Source organism: Dendropsophus ebraccatus, chromosome 4 (assembly GCF_027789765.1).
Source record: "Dendropsophus ebraccatus isolate aDenEbr1 chromosome 4, aDenEbr1.pat, whole genome shotgun sequence".
Taxonomy (NCBI): Eukaryota; Metazoa; Chordata; class Amphibia; order Anura; family Hylidae; genus Dendropsophus; species Dendropsophus ebraccatus.
The window spans coordinates 5,174,413-5,197,179 of NC_091457.1; the positions used below are offsets into that span (position 1 = coordinate 5,174,413).

The 22,767-nt window shown below is 43.4% G+C and overlaps 1 protein-coding gene across 1 annotated transcript in view; it reads left to right on the top strand.

Annotated features, from left to right (window-relative positions):
• The window catches only part of LOC138789175 (vomeronasal type-2 receptor 26-like), a 55,593-nt gene that overhangs the window by 12,540 nt on the left and 20,286 nt on the right, over nt 1-22,767 (top strand). Inside the window, exons 4-9 of the mRNA XM_069967779.1 lie at nt 888-1,685; nt 9,671-10,444; nt 12,360-12,434; nt 15,792-15,873; nt 16,464-16,471; nt 19,381-19,504. Coding sequence (XP_069823880.1) covers nt 888-1,685; nt 9,671-10,444; nt 12,360-12,434; nt 15,792-15,873; nt 16,464-16,471; nt 19,381-19,504 — 1,861 coding nt within the window. The remainder of the gene's footprint in view (nt 1-887; nt 1,686-9,670; nt 10,445-12,359; nt 12,435-15,791; nt 15,874-16,463; nt 16,472-19,380; nt 19,505-22,767) is intronic.

Consider the following 22,767-nt stretch of genomic DNA (forward strand, 5'->3'; position numbering starts at 1 on the left):
CAGCCATCCAATCAAGGTAGACGCTGTTTTCGCGCTGCGTGCGTACTCCCAGGGTCCATCGCGGCTTCCCTGCATGGTGATTGGATTAAAAAAAAGCGCCAAGTGCAATGGGACGGCTTTCAAATGTTTGCCGCGTATTTGACACACTACTCAATTGAATTCGAATCTTTCGAATACCGCAATATTCGATCGAATATCATCTCGATCGAATCGTCTCTAATGTTTTTCTAATCTGCAAATGTGATTTAGTTTTAATGCCATTGCAGGACTGTTTGTTTGTATTGGTGTGTTCACACTACGTTCACATCTTTCCGGTCGTAGTGCAAACCGCGAATATACGCACGTAGTTTTGAGGTGGATGCGTTCGCTTGAAAGTATACGATATACGGCCACACAATGCACACTACGCATGAACTTACGACCGGATCGTATACAGCGCCGTGAAAATTGAACAAAGTGCTTATTTCAGCCAAATTGAACTTGATTTTTTCGATCCAAAAGGTTCTGTGAGTTTTATTGGGCTGGGCGAAGATTTCCAAGTAAATGACCTGCTTCAGATCGCTTCGAAACAAGCTAGGGAAGCAGAACTGCACTACTGTTTGCGGTTCAAACGCATCTGGCCGCATGTTGATTTTTCGCACGCCCGTAGTTTCAGATGTACGGCGGCGGTGTACGAACTGCGGCCGGAATCGTACGCAGTGTGAACATAGCCTTAACTGTATAAAATAATCACAATCATTAAAAAAAAAGTGAAGGAAAAAAATTTAATTTCTAATACATTAGTAAATTTGTTCTCATTGTATTTCCTAGATGACATTAGTGACTTTCTTTCTTTCTTTCTTTCTTTCTTTTTTCTTTTTTCTTTCTTTCTTTCTTTCTTTCCTCAGATTAGTTATGGAGCCACAGACATGAAGCTGAGTTACAGAAATCTGTTTCCATCCTTTTTCCGGACTGTTCCTAGTGAAGGCGCAACTTATTTCCCTTTATTTTTTTTTTTGGGCCACTTTGGATGGACCTGGGTTGGAATCATATCCTCTGATGATGACGCTGGAGAGAACGAAACAAGCCTACTGACACACCTTCTCTTCCATTTTGGCATCTGTGTGGCCTACGTCATAAAATGTACAGAATTGTATCTGAAAGGAGATATTAGGAGAAAATCTGAGGTGATAAAGAAGTCATCTGCTCAGATTATTATAGGTTGTGGAACATTTTCTCGCTTGATGCAACGTTTTTTTAAAGATTTTGGACGTGTGCTGCAGGAGAAGACCTTAATCCTTAATCCCACCTTCGCTCCACATGTTATATATAACCCAGTGACATTCAATCTTAGCTTCTTAATTGATCTGAAAAAAGACAACATGCCAAACATGGAAAATTACTTCAAAACTTTCCATCCCTTGAAGAATCCGAAAGACATGATCCTTGAAAATATCTGGATTAAACATTTTCATTGTTCATCAGGAAAAAAGGAAAAGGACGAACTGTTGGCCCAAATGTATGGAGTACGTCTTCATAAATGTAATGGAAGAGAACAAATAGAAAATATTCTTCTCGCTTCATCTTTTACAACCACTTACCAGATATATCTGGCTGTCCGGTCCCTGGCTGACGCCTTACATAATATGTACATCTCTCATGGCCATCAGTCTACAGACCATCAGATACATCAGTATACACACAAGGTGAGACTATGGAGATAATATTCCTTCCACCATATGTACATCTCTCATGGCCATCAGTCTACAGACCACCAGATACATCAGCATACACACAAGGTGAGTCTATGGGGATAATATTCCTTCCACCATATGTACATCTCTCATGGCCACCAGTCTACAGACCATCAGATACATCAGCATACACACAAGGTGAGTCTATGGGGATAATATTCCTTCCACCATATGTACATCTCTCATGGCCATCAGTCTACAGACCATCAGATACATCAGCATACACACACGGTGAGACTATGGAGATAATATTCCTTCCACCATATGTACATCTCTCATGGCCACCAGTCTACAGACCATCAGATACATCAGTATACACACAAGGTGAGTCTATGGAGATAATATTCCTTCCACCATATGTACATCTCTCATGGCCACCAGTCTACAGACCATCAGATACATCAGTATACACACAAGGTGAGTCTATGGAGATAATATTCCTTCCACCATATGTACATCTCTCATGGCCATCAGTCTACAGACCATCAGATACATCAACATACACACAAGGTGAGTCTATGGAGATAATTTCATGGGAGATCGCCCTAAAAACAGATACATGAGTTAGGTGAACACTGAATATTGATTTATCTGTTCTATTTCTATATGTTCATTACTATAGTAACAATTTTACTTTTTTAATATTAAAGCATGTCTATAACTTGGACAGTGCGGCAGGATACAATGAAGAACTCCCACTGGTATACTACCCTCCTCTGATGTGAGCGGTGGACAGAACTCCCAGAAGTGCCATAGACTGCATTGTAATTAAAGATAAGTGAACGATGGAACAACAGTTGACCAGTTCAGGAAATTTGACTTAGGGTTCCCTCACAGAAAGGCACGGTAAAGTTTGACACGTATATGTCCGGCCGCGAAAATATGCGGCCGGACATATACATAGTGTGAACATAGCCTATAGCTGATAGAATCTCCGCATTGGTTTGAACATTCCGATGTATGTGGTATTGCCTTCTGTGTTACAAGAGTTTCAGACTTTAAAATCTGTAAATAAACGAAATAATACATATTAGTTGAAATAAAATACATAGTATACATTATATCATATGCATATAACAAAATAATGAGGATTGTTTGTTACACTATATTCCCACAGAGAACCAAGCCGGGAGAACCACAGGACATCATCCAAAGTGTGAGTAACTATCTGAACATCAGATTAATAATTTTATACTCATGGTTTAAATATTGAGTATAAAATTAATAATCTGATGAGTATAAAATTAATAATCTGATGTTCAGATAGTTACTCACACTTTGGATGATGTCCTGTGGTTCTCCCGGCTTGGTTCTCTGTGGGGAAATATTGTAACAAACAATCCTCATTATTTTGTTCACAATGATGAATGAATTCGTTGGATTGCGTTGATGACCAGCATAGTTTTTTATTTAACCACTTAAGGAAAGCGGGCGTACATTCACGCCCCCGCTGCCTGGGCTTTAAGGCAACAGGACCTAAATGTACGCCCGCAGTTTCCCTGTGGTTAACCTCCCCCCCTGTGCCGAAGATCGCTGCTATTGGCTGATCAATTCAGATCAGCCGATAGCAGTTAAAATCAGCTTTCTGGGTCATTGGTGACCCAGAAAGCAATGGCGATTGGTGCTGTCCGAGACAGCACCAATCACCATTAGTGTCCTGGGGAAAGATGGCCACAGTGCCACCCCCAAGATCGCCGGCCCATCACGGGGATTCAAGTGTAAAAAAAAAGTGTTCCCGGGTTCTACACCCCTCAGCTAGGTAGCTGAGAGGTGCAGAACAGGTGTCAATGGTGTAGGTGCATTATACTCACCTGATCAGGGCGTCCCGAGAGAAGATTTGGCGTCCTCTTCTTCCGTCGTCTAACTTCAGCTCCCGTCAGCTCCCCGACGTCTAACTTCGCCTATCTTCGGCTATCTTCGGGCTCCCTCGTCGTCTATCTTTGGCAATCTTCGGCAGCTTCGCTCTACTGCCCCCTAGCGGCTGATCAGTGTATATTATACACTGATCAGTTGCTTCGGGGTTAAAAAAAAGTGTGTTGTTGTTTTTTTTTCCCCCAATTTTTTTTTTTCCTTTTTATACACCCTTACGCAGCTGAGTGCTGATCAGCATCGCACGTAAGTGCGCCGCTGATCAGCAACTCCTCCTTTTTGGCGTATGGGTTTTCCCCCCTTTTTTTTTCTATATTCACTGTCTACTGATAAGTACCGAACATAAGTACCGAACATTTATCAGCAACTCCTTTCTTGGCGTAGATTTTTTTTTATTTACTGTAAAAAAAAAAACCGTAAAAAAAACACTACATTACATCACACGAAAAAAAAAAATGTTTACACTACACCATTTACATACCCCATATACCAATCCCCATAAAAAAAATGGGCCCCAGGGTGTTTTCGGCGGAGGAGGCATACGCTATTATTGCCTTCGACACCGAAACAGCCAATGAGGATGAATGGGGGGATTCTTTTTTCCTCCATTCATCCTCATCATCCAGTGACGTGTCTGGGGGGGTAGCGTAGTGAATGCTGCCCCCCCAGACACGTCTTTTCCAACAGTACCTTATAAATAAGAGATCACAGTATGGTGTGAAATTCTACAAACTCTGTGAGAGTACCTCAGGGTACATTTACAGATTTAGGCTATGTTCACACTACGTAAAACTACGGCCGTAGTTATCTCTGCAGAACTACGGCCGTAGTTTTGCGGGATGGAACATAGACTTATTTTCAATGGCATCCCGGCCGGAGTGTATACACTCCAGCCGGGATCCCATGCGGGGCCAGAAAAATGGACGTGTTCAGTGAATTCCGGCCGCAGAAAGACCTGTCAGTTCACACAGTGAGGCAAGCGGCTACAGCCGCTTGCTTCATTGTGTGCTATGGGAAGCTCTGATGGAGGCGCGCGCTGATGCGCCCGCATCAGAGCTCCGCGGCCGGAAAGATCACCCGGCCCTTACATAAGTACCGGCTGGGATGATCCAGGCAAAGACCGGACGTTCCGTTACCCGGCCAGGGTCACGGAACGGCCGGGTGTTCACGTAGTGTGAACATAGCCGTAGGGTATGTGCACACTGCGGATTAGCGAAGGATACCTCTTTGTGCATTCCGCAGCTGGCACCCACCGGCAGACTGATGCGGGCGTGGGCGTCTTCACACGTGTCATAGACTCCAATCTTTGCACAGGTGAATTCCGTCGTCCGTTCAAAGAATGAACACGTTTGTTCTTTAGGCGGAGGGCGTAATCCGCCCGTGCATAGAATGGAGTCTATGACACATGCGGAGACGCATGCGCCCGCATCAGTCCGCCGGCGCATGCCAGCTGCGGAATGCGTGAAGGGTTATCTGTCGCCATTCCGCAGTGTGTACGTACCCTCAGTGTGTATGAAGGAAGGGAGACCCTAATCCAGCCTCCAGATGCCCCCCCCCCCCCATCCTCGGAGTTAGTGGGAAGATCGTCCGGGAACTGATCTTCCCACTTCTGGATAAAGGTCACCACCACCTGTACGGGGATAACTTTTATACCAGCACCCCCTCTTCCGGTCCCTCGCTGCCCGAGCTACTGTAGCTTGTGGCACGATCCAAAAATATCAGAAGCAGTAATAGAGCCAAAATATTTACCAGCCATGGAGCGGACCCAGCGATTCTGGATATGAAGGACCCCGTATCGCACCAGGGCAACATTTTCCAGGTGATGTCCCGCACACTGGAGAAAGGGAGACCCCAGAAGAAGTGCAGAGTGTGGCGTAACAGGGGGATCAGGAAGGACACCACTTACCAGTGTGACGCCTGTCCTGATCACCCCGGCCTCTGCATACAGGATCGCTTCAAGGCGTACCACACGTCATTGGAGTTCTACATCTTCTAAATTCTGTCCCTTTTTCCTATTTAGGGGTCACATTGATCCAGGGATTATTCTGATCGCCATTATGGAGTTGGGAAGGAATTTTTTCCCTATGATGAGGCTACTGTCGTCTGCCTCACAAGGGTTTTTTGCCTTCCTCTAGTTTAACACAGGTTGAGTTTGATGGACTCCTGTCATTTTCAACCTTATAAACTAATAATTGGCATAATACCCCCAAATAAATAAAAAACTGTTCCTTTTCCCCAACTAAAGAGGTATGGCCCCCATTCCCTTTAGAGGCTTGCCATGATGCAATTGCAAAGCCTCTGTGCTGCCAGGACAGTAGAACCCCCCCCCCCCTTCCCCACAAGGGACCTCATTCTGAAAACTACACTCCATAAGGAATCTAACAAGGGGGGCCAGGGGAGATATGGGCCTCTGGTGACAGGCACAGTTATGCCATGAAAGGCATCACGAGGTCTTTGTAAATGCGACATGGCCCTTGAAATCCATTCCAGTGAAATTCAGCTTCCAAAAGCCAATTGGCGCTCCTTTCCTTTGGAGGCTCGTCCTGCGCCCGCTTTGCACTTTATCGCCACATGTGGGGTATTTCCGTACTCGGGAAAAACTGCGCTACACGTTTGTTTTTTTCTTTTATCCCCTTGTAAAAATGAAATATTGAATGATAGAACGTTAGTGTAAAAAAATAAAATTTTTCCTTTTTCACGCCACATTGTTCTGAAAATCTGTGAAGCACCTGTGGGGTCCAAATGCTCACCGCACCCCTTGTTACATTTCTCGAGAGGTGTAGTTTTCTAAATGGTGTCCCTTTAGGGGTGTTTTTTAGGTTTTGGCACCCCAGAGCCTCTGCCAACCTGAAGTGGTACAGTCAGAAATGACCAAATATAACGGAGGCATTGAAATGCACTAGGCGCTTTTTTATATCTGAGGCTTGTGGTTGCGTCAAATAATGCAATAGGGCCACATATGGGGTATTTCAATAAACTGTAGAAACAGGGCAATAAATATTGGGGTGCATTTCTCTGGTAATAGGTTTATAATTACAAAATATCTTGGATTACAATAAAATCACTGCACAGAAAATAAAAATTTTCTAATTTCTTACACACTTAGCTTTTATTTCTGTGACTCACCTAAAGGGTTAAAAAAATTCTGGATGTGCTTTTGCAGAGTTTGGGGGGGGGGGGTAGCAGTTTCTGAAATGGGGTGCTTTGTGGGGCTTTCTAACATGCAGTCCCCTCAAATACACTTTAAGGGTATGTTCACACTATGTATCTTTCCAGTCGTAGTGCGAACCGCGAATATACGCAAGTAGTTTTGAGGTTGATGCGTTCGATTGGAAGTATACGATATACGCCCGCGCAATGCACACTACGTATGAGCTTATGACCGGATCGTATACGGCGCTGTGAAAAATGAACAAGACCATTGTTTGAGGACGGATATGTTCGAACTTACGGCCGTGGATTTCCATGCGGTCCCGTACGAAGTACTTATTTCAGCCAAATTGAACTTGATTTTTCGATCCAAAAGGTTCTGTGAGTTTTGTTGGGCTGGGCGAAGATTTCCAAGTAAATGACCTGCTTCAGATCGCTTTGAAACACGCTAGGTAAGCATAATTGTACTACGGACGTATGTTCGCGGTTCGTACGCATCCGGCCGCATGTCGAATCGTACGCAGTGTGAACATAGCCTAAACCTGAACAGGTCCCTAAAAAAATCTGATTTTGAAATTTTACGAAAAATTTGGAAAATTGCTGCTAATGTTTTAAGCTTCTTATTGTCTAAATAAAAAATATGAAGGATAGTTTATTAAATGCTGTCATCATAAAGTAGACATGTTGTTAATTCTATGTAATATACAATTTATGTCGCATAACCATTTTCTGTATAAGCAGAAAAGTTTTTTTCCCTAAAGATTTGTTATAAGTATTGACTACAATTTACCAGAAATGTGAAGTACAATATGTCATGAGAAAACAATCTCAGAATCAGCCGGATAGGTAAAAGCTCTCCCAGGTTATTATTAATGAATAAAGTGACACAGGTCATATTCATAAAATTTGCCTCGGTCCTTAAGGCCATTTCAGGCCCAGTCCTTAAGGGGTTAATAAAATGGTCAACGAGGAGTATGGAGGTGTGCTCTTTTAAATAAAATACTTTTCTCTATTTAGTTGTCTTTTATTTTTCTGTACTTTCAGACTTAGTAATAGAAGCCGTCTTATAGACAGCATCCATTACTAAGTTTGGGCCTAGTGTTATCGGGTATAAAGTGGCAAACACTACCCGCCCAATATTACCCCAGTACCCAATGCCACCTGGGGAACTGGGAAAAGGCGGGTTCCAGAAGTCCCGGAGCGTCAAATTCGGCACCCCTAGACTCGGCGGTAGCAGGCTAGTATTAGGCTGGAGAGAATTAAAAAATGACCCTTCCCACCCTGGTACTACTAGGCTGCTGCTGTTTGGTTTTAAAACCTGGTTGGTTATGGAAATAGAGGGAACCCTATATGTTTTTGTTTTTTTCTTTAAACTTCATTTAACTCCCTTTATTTAACTTTCATTTAACTTACCCTACCTACTCTTCTTTTTCTACAGACTATACACCCGGCATCCGTCAGCTGGGTTGTGACGTAGCTGGAGGGGAGCTAAGAGGACAGCTGGATGGGGAGCGGGACACAGCACTTTGTAGGCACCAGGACAGTTAAATATGACCTTTTATTTAATTTATTTTTTACACATATTTTTATTGACATCTCAGAAAGATACAGAGAATGACAAGTAGTACAAAGCCAAAAGGATGGAGAGAGAAAGGATCCTTTTGAGCAGAAAGTTATTCACACACTTTATTGTTCCTTACAAATAACTCGTTTCAAAGTCATCAGACTCAGATTAATAGGACAGCATACACACTCAAAGAATTCCCAACATTAAAAGGAGCTGGCCCCGGAAGTAGGTTGCGGCTTTTACCCCACCCCTGCTCCATCGAATAACAAAACAACAGATAACAATGTCCAAACCTTTCAGAACAATACAGCAATACAACAATTTCATCCTAATCGGAATTAGCATATATATTTTGTAACAAATCAATTACATTTAGACTTGCAGCTTGAATTCCCCATGTGTATCCCTGCGGAGCACAGGGAGGTCGTTAAGGACCTTTTCACATGCGCTGAGAGCCCAGACCAGCAATAACCTTCCAGGACCTTCAGGAATCTCCGTGCCTAGAGCAATGAGGTTGTAAAGAACCTTTGCACATGTGCAGACAGCCCAGGTTGGTATTGACCTTCCAGGACCTTGGAAAATAAGTCACATAACACTCTGAGTTTATTAATTAGGGAGAGAGGTATACATACTACATAGAGAGATAAAGGACTACAGCATGCTACGGTCCAGTTTTTGTTGTCTTAAATGACTTATTATGCACTGAAGAAGTTCACTGCAGTCTGTGTAAGGGTTACAGTGCCATACCTCATAGTCTAGAATCATATATTCAGAAAGGCATTGTCTATAGAGGGCTGAGAATACCAATAATTCCAAGTGCTCCCACTGACGATCCCAAGTTCCAAATGGGCTGGGATAACCTCCTTACTGATAGCTCCCTGAGATTAATGAACTATCTCCTAACATATGAGAGGACATATTTTCAAAAAATAAACGAACAATTAGATAAGGAGATTGCAGAAATACAGGTCTTCTCTGATAACACTGGATTTAAAAGACTAGAACAAAATCTACAGAAAAGCGTTGATACTTTAAAAAAAAGAGATTAAAGACAGGAAACATAGGAAATTTATAAGAGATACGTCTGATTTTGAATCAGGGAACATCTATAATATTAATAAAGGCCCAGCAAGAACAACAGGAAGAACAAAACAAAAGAAAAGACACGTGACACAGATTACAGATATATCTCGGAGTCTGAGGGTCAGAGATATTAGGACAAGACAGGAGTGAAACGTAAATTCCAACCTGCTAATAAAGCGGCTGAGCCAAGACAAAGATCACAGACATACGATTTACCCTCATTACAATCCTCCTCTCCCACCTCTACACTGTCCACCATACAACAAAGAGACAATACAATGATGGACAGTACCACTGCAGATTTGACACGGACGCCTCCGATAAATGCAACGCCAATAACGACCAGTCACAATACAAGCGGACCAAATATGCCACCCATTTTTTTAGGGCTAAAGAGAAACAACTGAATAATGATCTTCAGATCATCAACTTATCATCTGTAACTTTGAGCTCTGAACAAATGACACTGTTAAAGAAGGGACTCCCATTTACACCCACACCAGACTTTGATGAATCCAACTGGGTCAAAGATATCAATTTATTTGCTAGAAAGCTTATTTTACATAAATACCATCTTATCAGATCGCGCAATCCCTCGGTTATCCATCAAAGAGAAAATGAAGCTATTAGAGCACTTGAGGCCCTTGAACAAGAACATTTAACAGGTCCTCCTGTAAAAGTGGCACCATTCTCAGATTTAAAACCCAAGAGCCAGTACACACCAACGATTGCATTATACCATAACATTGAGACATTTGTGAACATGGTCAGCTTAGACCTAGCCGAACTTGGTAAACGTAAAAAAAGACAATCCTTTCCCAGCAATCTGACAAAGGAGGAATGCAATGCCCTAGACAAACTACGTAAAAATAACGACATAGAAATCAAAAATTCTGATAAGGGTGGCAATATAGTACTTACGAATAAAGCTGATTACCTCGCTATGACGTTGCGGATTTTGGATGACCGTAATACTTATGAAATTTTAAGAAGAGACCCTACAGTGATCTTTTTATGGGAGCTCAAAGTCTTACTGATGGAGGCAAAAAGAAATAAACTCATCACAGATAATGAGCTTAACCCTTTAAGGACAGAGCAAATTTCGATTTTTGCGTTTTCGGTTTTTCCTCCTTGTGCATAAAAGGCCATAGAACTTGCATTTTTCTACCTAGAGACCCACATGAGCCCTTATTTTTTGCGTCACTAATTGTACTTTGCAATGACAGGCTGAATTTTTGCATAAAGTACACTGCGAAACCAGAAAAAAATTCAAAGTGTGGTGAAATTGAAAAAAAAACCCGCATTTTGTTTATTTGGGGGAAATGTGTTTTTACGCCATTCGCCCTGGGGTAAAACTGACTTGTTATATATGTTCCTCAAGTCGTTACGATTAAAACGATATGTAACATGTATAACTTATATTGTATCGGATGGCCTGTAAAAAATTTAAACCATTGTCAACAAATATACGTCACTTAAAATCGCTCCATTCCCATGCTTATAGCACTTTTATCCTTTGGTCTATGGGGCTGTGTAAGGTGTCATTTTTTGCGCCATGACATGTTCTTTCTATCGGTACCTTGATTGCGCATATACGACTTTTTGATCGCTTTTTATTACAATTTTTCTGGATTTGATGCGACCAAAAATGCGCAATTTTGCACTTTGGGATTTTTTTGCGCTGACGCCATTTACCGTGCGAGATCAGGAATGTGATTAATTAATAGTTCGGGCGATTACGCACACGGCGATAGCAAACATGTTTATTTATTTATTTATTTATTTACTTTTATTTATAACCTGGGAAAAGGGGGGTGATTCAGACTTTTATTAGGGGAGGGGGCTTTTTACTAATAATGACATTTTTTTTTTAAACTTTTACACTTATACTAGAAGCCCCCCTGGGGGACTTCTAGTATAAGTGATCTGATCTCTCATAGAGATCTCTGCAGCATAGATATGCTGCAGAGATCCATGAGATAGGCACTCGTTTACTTCCGGCTGCTGCAGCCGGAAGTAAACGAGTGCCGAGCCGGGGACGGCGCCATCTTGGAGCGGTCCCCGGCCGGCTTCATTTACGGAGATCGCTCCTCCGGGATAACATCCCGGAGGAGCGATCTCCCCACTAGACACCAGGGATGACGCTGCGTCCGGTAATCGGATGCAGCTGTCATGTTTGACAGCTGCATCCGATTACTGTATTAGCGGGCACGGCGATCGGACCGTGCCCGCTAATACCTACGGTCCCGGGCTACACGCGGCACCCGGGACCGGCGCGGTTCAGAGCGGGGCCGCCGCGCGGCCCCGCTCTGAACTCCCTTACCGGCATCAGGGCGTAAATTTACGCCCGATGTCGTTAAGGGGTTAAAGGAATGTATGAAGAAAAACCAACAATGTTTACCTTTTACTCCCTCCCAAAAGTACATAAAAAGACTAAACCAATCCCTGGCCGCCCCATAGTATCAGGCAATAACAATCTCACACAAGGATCGAGTCAATACATTGATCAGATACTAAGGCCCTTTGTCACCACACTCTCATCATACTTGAAAGACACAAAGGACACAGTCTCCAAGCTACACGATGTCACAGTCACCACCAACACGATACTTGTCAGCTTGGATGTTGAGGCACTGTATAGTAACATACAGCACAACCTGGGTCTCACAGCAATTAGTCATTTCCTGAATTCACGAGGTACACAGTATCAAAATCACAACACCTTCACACTGACGCTCCTCAAATTCGTCCTTACACACAATTTTTTCACATTCAACGACACCATTTATCATCAATTAAGAGGGACAGCGATGGGGACCACCTGTGCACCGTCATATGCTAATTTATTTCTTGGGTGGTGGGAGGATCGGTTGGTTTTCACAGAACACAATGAGCACTTCACGAAACACATTTCTTTTTGGGGCCGCTTTATTGACGATATCTTTATCTTTTGGGAGGGGGACCAAGAAACCCTATTAAACTTTGTGAAGTATCTGAATGAGAACGACATTGGAATGCTCCTCACAAGCAAAGTGGGAGGCAGGAGCATTAATTTTCTTGACCTCCAAATTTACATTGATCAACACAATACTATACAGACTGACATTTACAGAAAGGATACATCTACCAATAGTCTCCTCCATTGGCAAAGTTGTCATCCAAGACCTCTCAAAGCAGGGATACCCACAGGCCAATACCTGAGAGCAAGGAGGAATTGCTCCACTTTTGAAATAGAGTGTGAAAACCTTCGATCTAGGTTCAGGACACGGGGTTACCCCAGACCAATCATCAATAAAGCCTATAAAAGCGCTAAAAGTACACCAAGGGAGAATCTATTGGTTGATTCACGTCCTGAACCTGATATTAAAAAGAAAATTTTACGCTGTATTGGGACATATGACAACTGCTCAACAGAAGTATGTAAAATTATCCGAAAGTCTTACAGGACTTACAGGAAGTACTTAAAGAATATTCCAATATAACATACAGAAGGGTTAAGAATATCAAGGATTTTCTCATTCATAGTCCCTTTACCATGTCCTCACCGCATTTATCCACAACTCTCACAATAAAGGGCACATCGCCCTATAGACACTGTGTACACTGCAAATATATTCCAAGAAGAACTGACTTTGTCAATCCCGCGGATGGAAGAACGATCATCTTATATGATCGGATTAACTGTAAAACGAGAGGAATTAGATACGTAGCTATGTGCACCTGCCCAATGATCTATGTTGGGAAAAACATACAAGAATTTAAAGACCGTATAGGATCCCACTTGAGTAACATCAGGACCGGTACTGAAACTGCAGTAGCAAGACATGTTAAGGAAATACATAAAAATGACCCTAAGGCAATAACATTCTTTGGACTACGCAAGATAATGCTGGGCCCAAGAGGAGGCAATTTGAGCAACCTCCTCCTCAAGGAGGAGGCTAGATGGATATACAGGCTCAAAAGTATGAACCCCAGGGGTATGAATAAGGGGTTCACCTTTACCCCCTTCATCTAAATGTCCAGGTTGTATTCAACTTTAAACTAAAAATTATATGATAGCGATATATACATTTATCTCTCTCCTAATAGTGACCACCTCCCCCCCCCCTTTTTTCTATATATACATATATAGCAAATAAAAATACTTCATATCTTTATATGCACGAAAAAAACTGAAGATGATAACTCACACCAGGGATGGACCCTGCCGATTGCGATCCAAATAAAAATGGATTACAGTCAAAGGTTTCCTCCTCATTATACATTGTACTAAAAGAAGTACCTAATTATGCGTATTCGGAGTGTCGGGACATGCGCAGTGGTCAGCATATATACCTCCCGAATTCTAAGTGTCTAGAGGGTTCTTTACACTTCAGTCAGAAGTCTAAGTCCCCACACATGCGCTCTAAGAAGCATCTACTGTGTATAATTCTAAGTCCGGCAAGATGTGCAATACGCAAGCGCGGGATTCCTTCGATCCCGCGATAATCTACGTCATACCATGAGTAATCAGCTCTAATTAAGAGTGAGCCCTGATTAGCTATATGCTAATATAACACGCCTACTGACAGATCGTGCATATGTTAATTCAACAACATTTCAATTTCATTTGTTTATTCAAAAAAATGGGAGGTTCCAAAACATCGACAGAACGCTTAAATATACCGCTATAAGCGGGGTCGGTCACTAATAGTTAATCCTCTTGAGAAAGCCATTAGTATTGTGGTGAAACGTTGGGGTGTTGGTGATGGGATGTTTGTTTGTGTGTTTTAGTATACCAAAACAAGGCAGCAGTGTACAATAACAGAGACCGCATACCGGCATAGCCGGCAGTGATCCGGACACCGCTCGCTATTATATTCAGTGAACCTAGATCCAGGTCATATTCTCTAAATACACACTGTGATTCGGAGCACGGCCACAGGGATTGTTAAGTGGGCAATACCCTTGCCCCTGGCCATCTCGGAGCTCCATACGGAAGCAATGTGGGATATGGGAATCTATTGACGTACTCTGGCAGTTTATATATATAACAGTCGAGTACTGCGTGAGTACTGGAGTAGCGTCACTGTACTCAGTAATCAAAAGGGACGTGACTCCCTGTAGGAGTACCACTCATCCAGCTACTGTATCCAGTGTCCCAGCAGGAGTATCTGCCAGAGTTATACACAGCGTCTTACCTCCTCTATTATAGGACATTATCTGGGTATTAAACTGATTTACCAATCATAATACTACTTACTTACTAACTGCTGGATGATCAATAGCAATTGGGTCCTTGTGATTGGATACAGACATACTATGTTCTCTTGTTTTAATTACACTTATCGCACATAATTTTAAAGTAAATAAACAATAAAAGTTATATTTTAAATGTAGTAATCTTCATAGTTGTTGGCATTAGTGTTGTACATACCTCCGACATTAAACAGGTGGTAAACTGAAAGAGTATAGAAAGAGAAAAGGAGAAGAGAAGACGAAGATAGCTCAGGCATATAGCAATGTGATCTCCATCACTTTGTCTGTAATACAGAATAAAGTGCATGGGTGGGTGTGTGTGTGTGTGTGTGGGGGGGGTGATCGCTAAGGAGTCCAATTTCAGCGATCCCAAAGTGTTGTGTAGGTCATCCTTGCAGTATAATAGTTCTTGGAAAGAATGTACAATGACCTAGTATTATGTTCCCCCAACCCCAGGCCAAATTTTTTTTTCTTTTTGTCCTGCGCCGTACTTCTCCTTTAAGCCTTTCAAGGTTGCCTTTGACCTCTTCCTTAAAGTGACTCTGTACCCACAATCTGACCCCTCCAAACCACTTGTACCTTCGGATAGCTGCTTTTAATCCAAGATCTTTCTTGGGGTCCGTTCAGCAGGGGATGCAGTTATTGTCATAAAAATAACTTTTAATCAGCAGCGCTGTGTCTAACGGCCGGGGCTTAAATTTGTATATGGATTAGGTTGGCACATCCTCTCTGTCCTTCCTCCCCACCCTCCTCATCATTAGGAATGCTCCAGGCAGATTGCTCCCTATTCCCCACCTATTTGTATAATGAACATGGGCTGGATCGTTTATACACCTGTGCAATGCTCAAACAGCAGTAAATGTTGAGGAGGGTGGGAAGAAAGGACAGAGAGGGTGTGCCAGCCTAATGCATATACAAATGTAAGCCCCGGCCGTTAGACACAGCGCTGCTGGATTAAAAGTTGTTTTATGACAATAACTGCATCCCCTGCCGAACAGACCGCAGGACAGATCTTGGATTAAAAGCAGCTATCCGAAGGTACTATCGGTTTGGGGGGTCAGATTGTGGGTACAGAGTCGCTTTAATGACTTATGTGCAGATAAAGCACTATCCTTTTGGCAATGCACAGTGTTTCTGGGAATTTCGTCTAGGGCCCCAAATCAGAAGAGGACATTGTACCGGAGTTCCTGAAATGTATCCTGCTGGTACTGGATGTGGAGAACTGCTTGTTCAGTATGTCTCTAGCAGGGAGTCAGAAGGCAGCAGAGCTTAAAAAAAAATGAAGCTTTTACCAATATCCAAAATAAGACAAAGGATGGAAACAGAGAGAGAAATATGAAAAAGACATCTTGGAGATGTAAATTTTTAGGCTCTGCTCACACATGCAGAAACGCAATGAAAATAAAACGTGACTATAACGTTTAATTGCAGTATATAATCATTGAATTGCCGTCCAGCCCCGTCCTTCATTGCATTAACACAATGAAACTCTGACGTGCATGAAGATAGACTCAATGGCTAAGAGAACTAAAACAAACCAAATGACGCGGCTCTAAGCTCGCCACGAACCATCTATAGTTTTAGTTTGGTTGGCCATTGAAAGTTATCATGTCTGCAAGAATTTCATCTCTCTGACAACAATGAACTATGAGCAGAACCAAAGGAACACAAGGTGAATGTGGATGACGAATCTCTGTGATGTGACCTCTGCTTTCTGCTTATCGTCTCTTACTATTATACATTCTTCCTTTACTTTAATTATTTTAATTATGTTTTTCATTCTATTTCCAATATTTGATATAATCTTTCTCTCTTTCTGAAAGGTGCACAGGTATATAGAAGCCTTGCTGTGTAAGGATGAATCCGGAAGAAAATTCAAATGTTTTTACTATGAAGGATATACAGTCTTAAGAAGCTATAATATTAGAAATGTGGTCACATTGGCCATTAATGACATCATTTTGAAGGTGGTATCATTGTACATTGAAAAACCTTGGGAGCCTGTTATATTCAAGATCAACCAAAAATTAATAGTATGGAAAAATAGCATAAATGAAGTGAGTTCATGTTCGGTTTCACTGAACCATCTTCTCATGTTCTGACATTTCATTATGAGATGACACTGGGTAGATGGAGTGTAGCCCCATCATGGACTGTGCCATCTGTTCCCCTTCCAGCTGTATAGTAGTAATTTAGTAATCCACATTTAACATCTCTGGAGGTCGGTGGGCTTGCTCCTTTTATTTGCATTCTCTCAATCCTCTGTATGGAGGAGGAAAATAGGTATTTTTTGTATTTAAGGTTAAATTATATGAAAACAAAAAGGTGCATACTCAGAAAATTTGTGAATGCATTGATGGTGCCCCTACTATTACACCCCACCTGGTCACTAGGAGTGAGATCCCCTGATTTGGGCGTCCCCAATCTCCATTCACCAGGGGGCTTTGTGGTGTACACCCCCAGTGTGGACGAGGTATGGCCGATCACTTGCCAGATGGTTAGGCGTGACGCCAGCTCTATGCCGGTTGGCCGAGATATAGCCGTGTCCAGTGATGTAATGTTGTGACACCATTGCCAGTTGGCCGAGATATAGCCGTGCCCAGTGATGTTATATTGTGACACCAGTGCCGGTTGGGCACACAGGTATGGTGGCGTACTTGCTTTTATTTTAAGGGGCTGGCTATACCTTGTTCTTCTGTGGTCAGTGACCTGTCGGGTTATTGCGGGGTCCCTTGGCTACTTATCACAGTGGTCCTGAGTGGAATAGTGACCCACCCGGACTATTGGTACTGCCACCCACAGAAAGGGGAGATGACCCAAGGAGTGTGTATTGTGTCGGTGCTTGATGAGGAATCACAGAGTCTCTTTAGTATAAATAAAATCTTATTTACTCTGAAGATACTTGAGGTAGGCAGTAGATAATACAGCTTTGCCTTGATACAATACTTGACACTTTATAAGATACTTATTATTTTAGGATCCAGATCTGTATTAAGAGAAGAAAGAGTTGTACAGCAGTGCTGACTGAGTTGAAGTGGAAGAAAGGATCAGAAGAGTAGAGAGGAGGATGTCGAAAGAGTCCCACCCCAAGTAGTACTGTGCTCTGCCAGAACTTCGGAGGTAGAAAATGAAGAATACTTGTGACTGTGTTTTGCCTGTGTAGGCTTCTAGCAACTTTGCTCTATCCGGATCAGTTCTTTTACTTTCTATGGATACTGGCCTACACTATGTCTCTCCTTGTCCATGGCGTAGGTTAGGATGATCCCTGACTTGTCCTCTCTAGTGAAGGTTTAACACTGCATAGTGTTGAGTGAGGTTGCTTAAGAAGAAACTGTAGGGAGAGTTCTACCTCTACAGAGTCTAAAGACAAAAGACCCTACACTTCACCCATGTGACTTCCTTCCTACAGCGCATGTAACGTGTGCTGTGAGTGGGTGAGGAGTGCATATGTGAGAATCAAAGAGAGAGATAATAGGTAAGAAGAAAAAAGAACTCTCATTGGTGCACAGATTCATGTAACACACACAAAAAATAACCCCATAAGTACTACAGCTGTGCAATAACTGAGTATACATACTTGCAATACCGACATCTTATGGCGAAACTTTGGTACTGAAAAAAAGGAAAAAATTGGCCGCCCATCTATGACTCTGTTCCCACTGCAGGTTGCACGCTGCTTGTGGCTTAAGTACAGACAAAAAACAGAAGGTGCAACAGCAACCCACAGGTGTAAGGGCTTACAGTATATACTCCTGCCGGCGTACACACGGCAAACATCTGCTCTGTAGATATTAAAAATGAGGAACTTAGCAAACTATTTGATCAAACAGAGTGTACCATGTCGCCACGTTAAGGCGTCCTCGAGACATGGTCCCCACTCTAGCATTTTCACACTAGCAATGGCCTCTCCTGGGCTGAATAAGCCTACAACTGGGCAGATAGGAGCCAAATCATCTCTTTCATAGCACCCTCTATAAAAGAGATCATTTGGCTCCTATCTGCCCATTTGTGGACTTATTCACTGTTATCTGAAAACAGCCTATTAAGGTTGAAGAGCCATCATCCCCTAGCTCTCAAAAGTGAGATACCACAATAGAGGCCTTCAAAGAAGAGGCAGCACGTCTGTGCCAATGTTTTAAAAACCAAGCTACTCAAATAAAATACTTAAAGGACAACTCCGGCGGGACCCCCCCCCCCCAAAAAAAAAAAAAAAAAAAACACTGACACACACGCCACTCCATTCTCCCGCCGTCCGCTTCACCGTCACCTGCGTGCTCCGTCCAGCGATGTCTCTTACTTCCGGGTCCATGGGAGAGAAAAGCCTGCCAGTGGCTTGCGCATCGGCAGCCTTTTCATTGGCTGGAGCGCATCACATGGCTTCCAGCAAGCTCAGCCAATCAGGGATGGATCCGCAACCATGGAGAATTTTACGTGTGGATGCTGCCTTGCAGTGCTTAGTTAAATGTTGTCTAAGAGAAAAAAAGCAACACTAATGTGTTTTTTTTTTTTCACACAATATGAAGGCATTTCGGCTGGAATTATCCCTTTAAGTAGACTCCACCACCCAACTTCCGATGGAAATCTCAATTTAATTTAAAAATATTAGAATACTCATGAAATATAGATAACATTTTACATGTTTTGCTACATAACAGACATGCAGTAAACATTATATGAAATTAGCAATATCTGGAGGCACATTGGAGGATAAGGATAAATAAAATCTTTGGTTTTCTGCAGGCTCCAAAATCCCAATGCTCAGAAAACTGTTCCCCAGGACAGAGGAAAGTGAGAACCTCTAGTATACACTTCTGCTGCTATGACTGCGCAAAATGTCCAGAAGGAGAAATATCCAATATATCAGGTATATCATATCATGAGATGAGACGACTTTTGAAGAGTTTGGGTCGTCTTGTTCACAAAATGTTGGGTAAAAGATTCCGTCCTTAACTAATCAGATTTTTTTTTATTACAGTAAATGGACCTGTTATGTCCCCTGATGGTACAGCTCTGATCGCCTATATCTGTCAGTGAGATTGGGTTTGTTCTGTCAGGGAACAGAGCAGCTCTGATCACTGTAACTAAAATGATAATACATTGATTGGAGCTGTTCTGTCCACAGCAATGAAGGGGCTAAGTGCTGGACCCCTTCTTTGCTGGGTCCAGTGCAGTGTCCCCTACCCACTGTGCTGTGGGCACTGCACATGCCAGAGCAAGAAAGGGGTTAAGTGACTTGGGCTGAGAGGAGGGAGGGTGGTGAGAATGTGAAATGATCGTAGCTAGTGATGAGCGAGTACTAAAATGCTCGGGTGCTCGTTATTCGAAACGAATATCTCCCGATACTCGTGTGCTCGTTTTGAGTAACGAACCCCATTGAAGTCAATGGGAGACTCGACCATTTTTGAAGGGGACTCAAGTTCGGTAGAGGGAAGGTTGTGTGAAAACCTGTCTACATTAGAAATTGATGGAAACACAACGGAAATGGACAGGAAACAGCAGGGGCAGCATGTATGCATGCCTCTGAGGCTGCCTAATGGCACAATTATGCCTAATTCTGACACAGCATGACGGGGAGGACAGAGTGAACAAAAGTAGAAGCGGTAGCCAGTCAGTCTTCCAAAAATTATACCAGACCTAGCATGGAAGTGAGCACACAGAGAACCATTAAAAGTGAGTGAGGAAGCAAGTGAGCCTTCCAAAAATTATACCAGACACAGCATGGCATTGAGCACACAGAGAACCCTTAAAAGTGAGTGAAGAAGCAAGTGAGCCTTCCAAAAATTAGGCCAGACACTGCAGGGTCTTGAACACACAGATAACCATTACAAGTGAGTGAGGAAGCAAGTGAGCCTCCCCAAAATTAGGCCAGACACAGCATGGCATTGAGCACACAGAGAACTCTCAAAAGTGAGTGAAGAAGCTAGTGAGCCTCCCAAAAATTAGGCCAGACACAGCATGGCAGTGAGGACACAGAGAACCAATACAAGTGAGTGAGGAAGCAAGTGAGCCTCTCCAAAATTAGGCCAGACACAGCATGGCATTGAGCACACAGAGAACTCTCAAAAGTGAGTGAGGAAGCAAGTGAGCCGTACAAAAATTAGGCCAGACACAGCATGGCATTGAGCACACAGAGAACCCTTAAAAGTGAGTGAGGAAGCTAGTGAGCCTCCCAAAAATAAGGCCAGAGACAGCATGGAAGTGAGGACACAGAGAACCATTACAAGTGAGTGAGGAAGCAGGTGAGCCCTCCAAAAATTAGGCCAGACACTGCAGGGCCTTGAACACACAGATAACCATTACAAGTGAGTGAGGAAGCAAGTGAGCCTCCCCAAAATTAGGCCAGACACAGCATGGCATTGAGCACACAGACAACCCTTAAAAGTGAGTGAGGAAGCAAGTGAGCCTCCCAAAAATTAGGCCAGACACAGCATGGCATTGAGCACACAGAGACCCCTTAAAAATGAGTGAGGAAGCTAGTGAGCCTCCCAAAAATTAGGACAGACACTGCATGGCATTGAGCACACAGATAACCATTAAAATTGAGGGAGGAAGCTAGTGAGCCTCCCAAAAATTAGTACAGACACTGCATTGCATTGAGCACACATAGAACCATTAAAATTGAGGGAGGAAGTTAGTGAGCCTCCCAAAAATTAGGCCAGACACAGCTTGGCAGTGAGGACACAGAGAACCATTACAAGTGAGTTAGGAAGCAAGTGAGCCCACTCAAAAATTGGAGTGAGTCCAGGGGCTGGGACATGTAGTGTAAAAGAACCCGGGTGCTGACAGCTAACTGGCTAGGCCAGCTGTCAGTCACCACTCACCATTAAAGGTACACTTGATTCCTCTCGACGGGGGTGGTGAGGCCCCGGCCACAGCCAGACAAAAAAATGTAATAAAACAGCTGGCTGGTTGGCTGGGGCGCGATCAGCAGGCCACCGGCAACCACTCCCGCTCTTCCGCAGACGTACTGTGATGTCAGAGCATGGCAGTGAGGACACAGAGAACCATTAGAAGTGAGTGAGGAAGCAATTGAGCCTCCCAATAATTAGGCCAGACCCTGCATGGTGGAAAAAGACTTGGCAGTTAGCTGAGAATTGTAGGAAGAGGAAGAGAGAATATACCAAGAATCTTCATGTTGAACTGCTTTCCCCAGGTGGACAGTTGAATTCAGGTGAAATCCAGGCTTTGTTCATTTTTATAAACGTCAGCCTGTCAGCTCTGTCAGTGGACAGGCGGGTGCGCTTATCAGTGATGATGGCACCAGCTGCACTGAAGACCCGCTCTGACAACACGCTAACGTCAGGGCAGGCCAGCACTTCCAAGGCGTAAAGCGCCAGTTAGGGCCACGTATCCAGCTTTGAAACCCAGTAGTTGTAAGTAGCAGAGTGATTGGAAAGGACGCTGGTATGGTTAGCACGTCTTGGATAACATCATCCGTGCCCTCACCAACGCGGTCAGCGACTCAGGGACTCAGGGAAGGGTACAGAAAAGAGTTCCTGGGATAATGGTGGTGGATCTGAATCCCTTCTTTCCCTGGAGGGGCCAGGCTGTGGGGAAGGAGGCTGAGCTAATGGAGCAAGGGTTCCACTCCCTTGGGTAGCGTGGGCGGACTGCGTTGAAGACTGGGTGGTGGATAAGTTACTGGACACATTATCCGCTATCCACGTGATCACCTGTTCATACTGCTGCTGTTTCAATAATGGTCTACCTTGAGACCCCGTAAGTTGGTCAAAGAAGCTAGGGAGTGGACGTCTGCGGTGTGCCACTGCTACCTCCTCAACAGGTGCTGCTGTGTCACCCTACCCTGAAACACGGCCTTCAGCAATCACATGACTTGGAACCCCACGCCCTTGTCCTCGACCCTTACCCCTGGGGTTCACCATTTTATGGACACTGCACAGTATGGAACTGAGATAGGCCTTATGTATGAAATACAGATATCTGGAAAAATACTTGTAGTACCCACTGGTTTGGTGGGGCTGTAGGGTACAAGCTGGTATTGGCCGGAACTATATACACTCTGTGATACTCCCTTACAATGAGCAGTGAAGTTCTATGCAGGATGTACTACAAATCCCAGCAATACAGTGTAGTCCCCACAAGTTTAGGGGGGGCTGTACGGTACAA